At 41.7% G+C, this 12069-nt stretch overlaps 1 protein-coding gene across 3 annotated transcripts in view; it reads right to left on the bottom strand.

Moving 5' to 3' along the window:
* Nucleotides 1-835: 835 nt before the first annotated feature.
* gnas (GNAS complex locus) overlaps nucleotides 836-12069 on the bottom strand; it is a 38995-nt gene continuing 27761 nt past the window's right edge. The window contains exons 1-8 of one of the 3 annotated variants that reach the window (XM_071475681.1): nucleotides 10761-10779; nucleotides 8495-8549; nucleotides 5891-5964; nucleotides 5630-5688; nucleotides 5417-5537; nucleotides 4151-4281; nucleotides 3477-3544; nucleotides 2788-3072 (exon numbers count right to left, since the gene is read on the bottom strand). In XM_071475681.1, the coding sequence (XP_071331782.1) occupies nucleotides 2926-3072; nucleotides 3477-3544; nucleotides 4151-4281; nucleotides 5417-5537; nucleotides 5630-5687 (525 nt within the window). In that variant the 5' untranslated portion in view covers nucleotide 5688; nucleotides 5891-5964; nucleotides 8495-8549; nucleotides 10761-10779 and the 3' untranslated portion in view covers nucleotides 2788-2925. Of the gene's footprint in view, nucleotides 3073-3476; nucleotides 3545-4150; nucleotides 4282-5416; nucleotides 5538-5629; nucleotides 5689-5890; nucleotides 5965-8494; nucleotides 8550-10760; nucleotides 10780-12069 lie in introns of those variants that run through there. The other 2 variants (XM_071475680.1, XM_071475679.1) reach the window with 2 other exon arrangements.

The raw sequence follows: 12069 nt of genomic DNA on the forward strand, positions 1-12069 counted from the left end.
TTTTTTGATTTGGACAATGCTTGGCTGCACAGAAACATTTTGCTGTGGCACTGAAGAGGTTATGTGTTTAATTTATGACTGTGGTAAAGCAACATGGCCAAAGACAGGGAAAAACATGTATAAGGAGTTGTATATTGTAGACTAAGGCCAGATATTCAGAACTTGTCCTTGTACATTTTTACCTTCAGGGACTCACTGGGGCATTACCTGCAGGATAAAGGCACATTGGTTACATTTTCATGGTGAGGAGAGTTTGCTAATTAATTTTCATGTTAGAGCATAAAAGCCAGAAGCCTCCTGTTAGAAACTGACATAACCACCTAAATGACTGTCCCAATAAATACAGACTTTGAGTATCTAAGAGGAAATTACTGGTAAAGGAACAGGAAACTCCAGTTCCTCTAGTGTTACAACAACCCTATCTCCCAATGAAAATTGGGGGATAAGAATGCAAAAATGCAGCTTATGTAAGAAAGTAGAGAGTAGTGTTGCCTGTGTCTCAGAGTGTGTTTAAAGTGTAATGACAGACCTGTTGCTGTCTGCACCAAAAAACCTTTATTTCTTTGAGCTCCTGTTCAGAAAGTAGAGACCCATATTTGATGTACACATTAAATGAAGACTAGGGCACTAAAATGAGAGAAATGCTAATACTGTACAGGCTGCCTCTGCTGCGCAAGGCTAAGACAGAGGATCCCCCTCATTCTTTTCATTTTTGGCCTGTTTTGATTTGTGTAGAAACAAACAATAAAACATTGTTCTGTCATCTCCTTTTTAACCCTTCGAAATGTCCTCTGCAGATGTAAATGTAGGAAAACAAAAGAAACCTGAACACAACTTCAGTTGAAAGGATTTAAGTTATATCAATACGCACACTATCAAGTGTACAATTTGTCAATGTTCATTTGATTCTAATAAAATACTTTTTTTAAATCCATATACATTTCATATATTTATCTTTTGGGGGTATATGGATCCAAAAATAGACATTTAAATCATAAAGAGAATGGATGATAGGGGAAGAGAAATAAAACGAAAGCTACGAATGGCTGTCCTCTGTCCCCAAGGAGATGAGTGAGAGAGGACTGAGGAGGGAGAGAGAGAGAGAGACAGACAGACAGATAGAGATAAAGAAAGAAGGAAGTGGAGAGGGAGGCAGGGAGTTAGGAGGGGGTTGGCCAAGCTATACAGCGCAGTATGACACCCACTTTAGCTCATTACACACGTACAGTCGTGATCAAGGCACAGGGATCTTCTAAAAGTTCTTTTTTTCAATAAAGTTGTACAAAATAATACATTTTACAGTCTGTACAAGAATAATAGTTCAGCAGTAAAGTAAAGACGGACATACAAAGAAGCAGGAGGCAGGAAAGATGGCGGAATGGCAAGGTGGTGCGAGCAGGTTGTTTCACCCCAAAAAAACCCCAAAAAACATTAGTGTCCTGTTTGCTGTTCTTATCTTCTAGTTTTTTTTTTATATTCCATGATTATTACAGCAGGATTAAACAGCATTGTCAGAAAGGTAAAATTGCTGATTGGAAGATGGTGGAGGGAAGGGAGCAGGGAGTGAAGAGGGGGGGGGGGAAATGTGAGGACAGAGAAGTGAGTAAAATCCTCAAAGGGGAAAGAGCAGGGATGAAATAAGGAGAGAATGACAGAGACAGAAAGCTTAAAGATAAAAAAAGAGAGCCCACATGGCACAATGGCACAAAAGTCTACACAGACAAAAACAGCTGTGGAGACAGTAAAACAGGGTCAATCATGACAAGATGAGAGTTCTCTTTAACTTATATTGTACTGCACTGTAGAAGGATGCTTTTTGCCCTCTGTTTAAGTTCCATAAAGGATGGCATTTTTTTTCTTTTTTCTTTTAAACTCAATACATCCTCCTCACGTTTTGCTCCACCACCAACAAGGCAAAGTCAGGTGGCAAAACAATTCTGTGGAGAAGTTGAGGGACCACTGCTGTCTCTGTCAAACATCTTCAAACTCATCATCAGAGAAATTCACAGCAGAGTCAGCTCTGTCCTGTTTTTATGAGCCCTCGCACCCCCCTTCAGACTGACTGATCACAGCGCACCCCTTGTTTGTGTAGTCTGTGGCAATGTTGCTCCTCTGGGCTTGGCTGCACAGTTGGTCACTCAGTCTGTTTAATCTCAAAGCACTGCGCCGGAAAAATCCACCAGAAGGTAGATGAGTCTGTTACTCATCAGTAGATCAGTACATTTCTGGATCCACTGTGGTTGTGAAGTTCAATAAAAAGCAGATGTGATATGTTTCTGTTTGCAAGCAGATATTGTGGTTGGATTTATGGATGTGTGTAAGTGATAGAAAGGATTGGTGTACACAGTTTGAGTCATGTCCTGAGCACAGTGCTTGTATTTTTTGTTAGATACAGTGTTCAGCTGATCTGTTGTGACATGTTTATTCTCTATTTGCAGTAATTCAACATCTCTTTCCCAGTTACACTGAAGTAGTAGCTCTCTCAGTTTTCATTCTGACCTGAACAAGAGGGAAATCTTACAATCTCAACTGTAGCTCAAACCCTCCTCACTGCAGGAAATACAGTCCAAACTGGGCCTGTTAGGGTTTTTGGAAAGGTGAAGGTAACAGTGATGATACATGATGCCTTGAGGTGAGGAGCTGGAAGTATGGCTGAAGGTGAAGATCAGAGTTCATTAATGTTTTAGCCCCTCGAAACCTTCCATCAAAATAGCTCTGTCTACTGCAGGTAGGGAGTTTGCATCAGGGGAAATTCTGAGTCTAAGGTGTGTTTACTGTATTTCTGTGTGTGTGTATTTTGGCCCCTGTTCCTTCACAAGAGCGCACACACTTTTCTGGAAGAGGAGAGTTCAGAGACACAGGGTTCAGGGTTTCTCATAGTCCATTCTCTTTTTGTGATTTTGGCCAAACCCCTTTCCTCTCCCATCACAACAACTCGTACTGCCGCAGGTGCATCCGCTGGATGATGTCTCGACAGTCATTGAAGACACGGCGGATGTTTTCTGTGTCAACAGCACAGGTAAAGTGTGGGTAACAGTAGTGCCTACCATCCCCGCTTGCTGTGCTGATCCTCTGCAATACAGAAAGAAAAAGGTGAAAGAATGTTTCACTGTAAATATTACAAGCTAAGACATTTTCTGATTGACTGTTGAGGTTTTCTTTAGCAGTGTCTCCAATTTTTACTTTTAACTAAGAACAAATGTAGAACAAACACATACAATACAGTTTTTGCTATATTTAACACATTAAAAGATTCTACATTTTTGTCAACAAATCCCATGAAAATATCAAAACCAATAATGTGTTATTCCGTCTCGCAACACCTTTTGACTTCCCTACATTATTGGTGACCCTCATAGATATATTGTTGCTGGTTTTGGTGTTATCAGGGGATTTGTTGACAATAAGAACAGAGACTATTACAAGATTTAACCTTTATATTTACATAAAGTACAAAGGCATTTCTATGCACTCACCAGGAATTCATCTCTTATGAAGTACTTTGCCCTTGTGACACGTGGATCTTCTCCAGGCTCTGGTGTTGCTGAAAGAGGAGAGAGAGACTAATGAGACCAAATTTCTAACGAAATGCCCATCTATCAGATGGAGACTGATAAAATAGGAATGGATAATACAATGGCAAGGACAAAAATGTCTTGTTTTTAAATTAGTCACTTGGCACACATTATGATGAGTAATTACGTAACTAGTTGAAAAACTAATTTTCCACAATACTGTAGTCAGTTGTGTGTGTGTGTGTGTGTATGTGTATGAACAGAATGACAGTGACCTCTTGTGGTTAATGACACTAAATGCACTGTCCCCTATTTTTAATTTTTACTTTTTAAATGGGACATATGGTGGAAAACTGAGACATTTATCAGAGACCATTCACCAGTTGGGAGTGTTTGAGGCAGTTTGGGGTGTCTGGTCACCCTACTTTACAATCAATGATTAGATTATTTCCTGAAATAAATAAGCTGTTTCTAAAGGAGATAGTCTCAAGTGGGAAAGGGACAGCTGTATTTGTACAGCTACTAACATGGACAGTGTTGCTCAATATTAATGGTGAACTTCACATATCTACCTATCTAAATAAATGGCCATATGAGGACAAACATGTCCGTACATAAAGCTGTTGACCGCTCACCATCGTCAGGTGTCGTATAGCGAGCAAATTCAGCAAAGTATTCTTCAATTTTGGACTTCCCTGCCAGCACCTTCTCTGCTAGCAGGTCCTGTTTATTTAGGAACAAGATAACAGAAATGGTCCGCAGCCACCTGCAGAGAACAAAACACTGTGAATTAAGATCACACACCGAACCCTCAAATTGTGCCTGAGTGTGAAGAGAGATATGAGATGAAATCACTGATTTGAGTTGGTCTAAATAAATATAAACAGGGGTCAAGTGGGTGAGAGCTGTATGAGGAAAAGTGTAAATAAATTCTAGATTTCTAGAGAATAATGAGTGTCTGAAGGCGTGCAAAAAATAGTTCTGTGTCCTGCAGAAACCTCAACAGTTCACAACATAACCACTGGTACCTTACGGTGGCCAAGAATGGTGAACAAAATGCAGAGGCCACAACACAAATGCAAACGCTACAACACGAATACAAAAGCCACAACACAAATGCAAAGGCCACAACATATATAGCCAAATGGTTGGGTGCATGCTATTTTCTGAGCAGCGAGTCACTATATCGACTCCCAGTCACCCAAATTTCTTGCTGTAGGGCTGCTGCTCACTTACATTGTTGCTTAATGTCTGTTGTGGCTGAATTTGCATTCGAGGTGTGGCTTTTATATTCATGTTGTGGGTTTTGTATTTCTGTTGTGGTTCTTGCATTTGTTTTGTGGCTTTTGTATTCGTGTTGTGACCTTTGCATTTGTGTTGTGGCTTCTGCATTGTGTTGACCTTTCTGGACCACAGTAGTACCTGGCATATAATGGGTGCAGTATATTTGGACTGACTTCTAGATTCAGTGTAAGAACAAAGGCATTCAACTAAATGACCACTTTATCTGCAGCGATGGGAGGTACGTTGCAAAAGACCTTGGTAACTTTCTGTCATTCTGCAACTTTTATTTGCTTACACACCCCTGAAACTTCTAATTAAAGTACATGATCTATCATTATTTGGTCTTAAACTGTGTTTGTTGCTAGGGAACCCGCATTTGGTTATCCAATCACTCAAGAGAAAAGTTTACCAGCCTTGACACTTGGCTTGGTTGATAACCATTATCTGTCTGTAGTAACAAAAAATTGTCTGATTTTGTATCTACAAATAGAGTTCCTTATCACTTTAAAACTGAGAATCCAAGGAAACACACTTTCAAAGAGACAGTTTTCCCTCCATCATTGCTACAGAGTGACAGAAAACAACAGGCTGACAGTATCTGTTCAGTTCCTCTTCACCTGTTATTCCAGATGTTCTTGAAGAGGTTGAGGGCCTCCTGTAATCGGTTGGTCTGATTGTCCTCTCTGATCACCATGTTGTAACTGCTACTGGCCACCACGAAGATGATGGCCGTTACATCTAACAGGACACAAGAGAGGGAAAGAGAGACAGTTAGGGACAAAGATATGAGCAGAGTCCAGGGAGGGGAAGCAAAAATAAACATAAGTTACCGTTAAAGCACTGAATCCATTTTCGGCGTTCATCTCTTTGACCCCCAACATCGAACATACTGTGTACATCAAACAAGAAACACTAGTGTTAACAGGTGAAACACCATCATTGTGTGGAGAAACAGCACATCCCCTAAGCTGGTCCAGTTGTTTAAATTTGCTGTCATAGTACATGTTTAATCCTGAAGCTATGAGTCAGTACGGTAAAAAAATCATCACATACACTAGTAATTCACTGCCCTTTTCTTTGTTTTTACTTACTGGAAATTAACTTTGTCCACTTGGAATCTTGTCTCGAAGATTCCTGAAGTCAGTACTCTGCACCGCAGCAAATCCTAGGTAAAACAAGCAAAATTGTGACAAAAAAGTTGCTAAAATCATCAGAATGAGAATGAGAATAAGAATCAGAATCAGTTTTATTGCCAAATATGTTTCCACATATAAGGAATTTGTGCTGGTGTTTGGTGCAAAACAGTAACATAAATAAACTTAGAGCAAAATTAAAGGTAAAATTAAAAGTTAAAAATTAAAATTAAAATTAAAATGAAATATTTACAACAAAGATGTGGGATATTTACAATAATGATAAAGACATGGGGAATGTTGTGCAAAAAAATATAGAAAATGTAAAAAATAAATAAATATATTCTGTTTGGATATTTACACTTTGCAATGTAACAGGAATGTGCAGTAGTTCTATAGGGGGGCTGGGGAGATCGGGGGGATCAGTGACAGTGGGGCTCTCTAGCCTTGTTGATAAGGCTGATAGCAGACGGGAAGAAGCTGTTTTTGTGGCGAGAGGTTTTGGTCCTGTCAGAGGGGAGTGGCTCAAAAAGTTTGTGTCCAGGGTAGGGGTCAGTAAGGGTAAGCTACAATCTTTCCTTCACGCCTTAGGGTCCTGGCGGCATACAGGTCCTGGAGGGATGGTAAATTGAAGCCAATCATCCTCTCAGCAGAGCGGATGATACGCTGCAGTCTGCTTTTGTCCATCTCAATGGCAGCAGCGTACCAGATGGTGATGGAGGAGGTGAGGATGGACTCGATGATGGAGATGTAGAAGTTCACCATCATTGTCCTTGGATGGTTGAACTTCTTCAGCTGTCTAAAGAAGTACATCCTCTGCTGGGCCTTCTTGATGAGGGAGCTGATGTTCAGCTCCCACTTGAGGTCCTGTGTAATGGTGGTTCCCAAGAAGCGGAAATGCTCCACAGTTGGCTCTCTCCAGGTTAGCGAGAGCTGTTCCTTTGGTGGGGGAGGAGGGGGATTTTGATGTGGCCAGTTGTGGAGGTGCCAGAACCCCTGATGAGGTGGGGGAGGAGAAGCTATTGGTCTGGAGATGGTGGCTGGACTCACGGGGGCTGGTGTCAGGCCTGTCCAATTGTCTTTCAAAGCAGCAGTAGAATTCATTCAGTTTGCTGGCCAGGCGCAAGTCGTTAATGAAGTGGGGGGGGTTTAGGTTTGTAGCTGGTGATCTGTCTGAGCCTCTTCAGACAGACGCAGAGTCGTTGGCTGAGAACTGGAGCTGAAGTTTCTCAGATAACAGTCATTTAGCTTCTCTCACTTTTTAAACCTGTCCTTGTCCCTACTCCTGAAAGCTTCTTCCTTTTGCCTACTGATCTGACTGAGCTTAGCTGTGAACCAGGGTTTGTCATTGTTATAACTCACCCTGGTGCATGGTGGGATACAGCAGTCCTCACAGAAGCTGATGTAGGATGTCACAGCCTCTGTTAACTCATCCAGACTGTTGGCAGTCCTGAACACCTCCCAGTTAGTGCAGTCCAAATATGCCCGCAGATCCTCTATGCTCCACTGCTTTGATGTCCTCACAACAGGTTTACACAGTTTTAGTTTCTGCCTGTATGTGGGAATCAGGTGAACCATGACATGGTCCAGTGCAGCCTGGGGGACGGCGTGATAAGCACCATTGATTACAATACAGAATTTTGAGTGCTTACACGTCAAATTGGAAGAAAGCATGAAACTTTACAAATTACTTCTCTGTCCTGGTCTTGTTTTCTAGGTCAGGGTGAAAAACTGGGACAAGAGATGCTTTTATTTTCCGTCCTCATTTCTAGACTTGCACAGGGCAGCTTGGGTAAAAGATTCAACTTTGATGGTTTGAATGATTATGTCAAATTTGAAACTGAAAATAACAGCATGAAGAGGTTACGCTGCTCTACTGAAGGACAAAATTGAAAACAAATGCACAACATAGATCAAGATCCAACTCCAACTCTGGTCCATTTCACTCTCAAACGTGGGTGTATACTATAAAATTATATAGGGGTGTGTGTCTTTGTCAAGCTCAGGTCCTCTAACAGAGGCCTGGGAGTTTGAGGGTTCTGCGCAGTATCTTAGCTGTTCCTAGAACTGCGCTCTTCTGGACAGAGAAGACCCATCCTCCCAATTTGGGGGTCACAGCCCCCAGTGATGTTCATGTACGCTGTTCCTGCCTGCATCTTACACCCTGCTGTTTTGTGCTGAACTGTCTCAGGGACATCTTTGCACAGCCTGCATCTGGGGTCCTGTCTGGTGTGGTAGCCACTGGTAGGATTTGTGTGTGTGTGTGTGTGTGTGTGTGTGTACACTTGCTACATAGTAAGGACCAAAAAAAGTATTTTACTGACAGAGTGAGGACATTTTGGCCGGTCCTCACTTTTTGAGACACCTTAAAATCACATTTTGAGGGTTAAGAGTTGGTTTTAGGGTTATGGTTAGAATTAGGTTTAGGTTAGGGTTAGGGTTAAGGAATGCATTATGTCAATGAGTGTCCTCACAAAGATAGAAGTACAAGTGTGTGTGTGTGTGTGTGTGTGTGTGTGTGTGTGTGTGTGTGTGTGTATTTAGTGGCAGGAATTCACCCACCTGATCTGTTGGAGTGTAGTCACTCTGTTTCACAATGTCAATCTTGTCAAGAAAGCTGAAGAGAGAGAAGAAGAGAAAACACAAAAAGAAAAGTAAGACACTGCTACTGGGACAATATTACTGATCAAATAGTTGTTTCATATTGATGAGGAATTACACAGATGTGTTCAGGCACAACAATCAGTAACAAAAACAGCTTGAGCTCAAAACATGACTTCTGTGGAATGAGCATCATTCCTTAAACAACCGTGCATGTGCATGTGTGTTTTTGTAAAAGTTTGAATAAAAGGTTCATTCATACCTAACACCTCAGCTGGGATATCATATGAAATACAGCCACTGTATTCCAACATAGGTTCTACAAGCACCACGGAAAGGACTTTAACACAACATTTTGACAATGTGACTGAAACTGTCCACTTTAACCAACATAAATGATACTATGTTTTGCTCGGTGGGAGACCTTCACAGCAGAGGCATCCTCCCTGCTCCTTCAATAGCCAGGGACAACATTAAAGCACTCATCTAAAATGTCAAACTGCATCAGCATGTGTGTCAGAAGGGAGTAAACATACATAGTAGTGATGCGCACAACAAAAAAGAAAAGAGATACTTGTGCAACATGTGTATTGTATCACCATATACAATTCACAATACAGACATTATATAATGGTTGGCAGACACAAAGCTTGAAAACAGCCAAAACTCCAGAAATGATGTTACATATGTGGGGGCTCATCTAGGAGCCTAAATTATTCCAGCACTAGTGATGAATTTTTGGAGTCTTTGTTAACAGTTTTTTGCTGTTGAGGGTAATTTGGCATATTGGGCAGGCATTGTGGGAACTTAGCTGTAACTTCTGCAAAAATGACCAGAACACCACGTTCAATTTTAACATTTTACTTAACAACTGCGCATCATGAATTGCACACAATTCATACCAATGTGCTGTTCTTCTCACGTGTGCCAGTAAAATTCTCTTTTCTTCCTTTTTTCTCTTTTACAACACTGCTTTGTGGCACCTTTAACTTTTGTCAGAACATCACTGCTACCCTGTGACATGTATTACTCACTGTACATGAACCATAACTCCTCAAAAAGAACTAATTCACATTCTTCATATTTATCCCTTATAATTATTAACCATATGAATTACCATATCAATGAATTAAAAATACAACAGGCATGGCAATGTGTGTGTTTGATTTGAGCATTTCTGGCTAATCCTACTTGGACTGAATTAAATGTTTGTAGGAAAGACCACTTATTGTCTATTGCGTAACACCTTCAATTGTCTGTGCCCTAAGCCTGGACATGTTATTGCTGAGTGTAGAGCATTAAAGTGCAAGCAGAGGAAAGAAAACCAAAAGGGGTGGGGCTGGTCAAAACTGTCCAACCTCAGTGAACTGAAGAGTCACAAAATAAGGAGCCTGACCTTTGCTTTAAGCCTTTCATCTTTGAAGATACTATCTTCTTAACAGGGTGGCCTAAAGATGAGCAGCCTGTGAGAAGAGACACTGGTGGGTCCCAGTCCTTGATTTTGTCAGATGTGTTGCCTTTAACTGAAAAGTCCTCCTGTTATACCAGTGTTCTTGTTCAAGGTGTTGAAATGGGCTATGTTCCAGCTCCATGCTTGATGTTGGTGCATGGCCCTCCTTTCCCATAATAGGCGTTGACTTCATAATGGGAAATGACAATGCTGGAGTAAAGTGAATCGTGTCCAAGAGGTGATAGAGATTCCAGAATCAGATTCTAAAGTAGATGAACTGTCTTAAACTTATCCAACTGTTTTCTCCGCCAGTGTTCTTACCAGTGCCCAGTCTTGTTGCTTCAGGGAAAAACCAGACCAGAGTGACACAATGTTGGGGTCTGTTCTGGGTGGTAATGAAGATTCTTTGAGAATCGAAAGCACTTCTTGACATGTAGTCACCCAAGGGAGACCTCCTAAAGCTCCATGTGACTCAGAAAGCATACATTTCTTATGCTACCTCTCTTGCTAAATGCTTCTCCATGTCTAAACCAGGAGAGCCAGACAGTCACTTGCGCATCGGGACTCCATCCTCCACGAAGTATGGGCACAAGTGGACACTGCAGGCAGCTCAGTTGGTGGATTCCGAGCATGAGGAAATTGGATCTGCACAGCAATCAGCTTGTAATTGGAGCACTGTGGTTCAAGTTGTTGTCCCTTCTGCCTATTCTCAGCATGCACTAACTATTGCACATGATCATCCATGGTCTGGACATTTAGGGGGTCACAAAAACTTACCACAGGATTCTTAGACATTTCTTCTGGCCTGGGTTTAAGGCAGATGTTGTGCAATTTTGCTGTACCTGCAGCACCTGTCAGATTGCAGGGAAACCAATCAAAATCAAGTTCTTCCTGCTCCTCTTTGTCCTATACCAGCCCTCAATGAACCATTTGTACATGTGATTATAGACCATGTTGGCCCATTACATAAGACCAAGTCTAGTAATCAGTTCTTTTTAACAGTGATGTGAACAGTAATGTGTACTGCCACTCGCCTCCCACTCTCCGTTAGTTGTGAGGGCCTTGACAAGTTTTTCAACCCCTTTGGCCTGCCAAAAGTAGTTCAAAATGATCAAGGTACTAACTTCATGTCCAAACTTTTCAAGCAGGTCATACAGACTTTGGGAATCAAACATTCATTTCCAGTGCCTACCACCCTGAATCCCAAGGAGCGTTAGAACTGCAAAGCTGCAAAAGTTTTGTGTGGACACTGGTAGGGGTTGGGATGAGGGAGTGCCACTGATGGTGTTTGCCATCCGCGAAGCTACGCAGGAGTCCCTTGGTTTCAGTCCCAATTACCTTATCTTTGGTCATTCAATTTGAGGTCCTTTAAAGGTCCTGAAAGAACAGTTCATGGCATCCAACCACTCTAAAAACCAACACCTTGGATTATGTTTCACAATTTCGTGAGCACCTGCCTCAGGTCTGCTCGATGGCAAAGGAAACTGTGTTGTGGTCCCAGGGCAAAAACAAACGCCATTATGACAAGAAGGCTGTCCCCCAATCATTTAAATCAGGTGATCAGGTTCTAGTTCTTTTGCCACTCTCTGGCTTGGCCCTCTCTGCTAGTTTCTCTGTACCTCATGTGATTGAAAGTAAAGTAACTAATATTGACTATATGATAAAGACCCCAGATCAAACTTGCCTGTGCCACCACATTAACATGTTTAAACCTTTCTATACCAGAGATGAGGTTGGATGAGGACAGGTACATCCCATAGATGCTAAAGCAACAGTTATTGCTACCTTGCGTGTGCCAAAGGCTAGATGTCAATTGTGCAGGTTCCTAGGGATTGCTGGCTACTACAGAAGCTTCTGTAAAAATTTCTACCAAGTTGCAGCTCCCCTAACAAGCCTGTGTAGTCCAAACCAGCCATTTGTGTGGACAAATGATTACCAGCACTGTCTTGACTGTGCCAAAGCTCTCCTATCTAGTAACCCCGTGCTTGCTCCAGATTTTTCAAAGTGAAGGTGGATGCCAGTGACATGGGAGCTGGAGCAGTCCTCCTCCAAGATGATGCACAGGGAGTGTGTCATCCAACATCCT

This window comes from Trachinotus anak, unplaced genomic scaffold (assembly GCF_046630095.1).
Source record: "Trachinotus anak isolate AG129_WGS33_773 ecotype Australia unplaced genomic scaffold, CSIRO_AGI_Tana_v1 ptg000004l, whole genome shotgun sequence".
Classification (NCBI taxonomy): domain Eukaryota; kingdom Metazoa; phylum Chordata; class Actinopteri; order Carangiformes; family Carangidae; genus Trachinotus; species Trachinotus anak.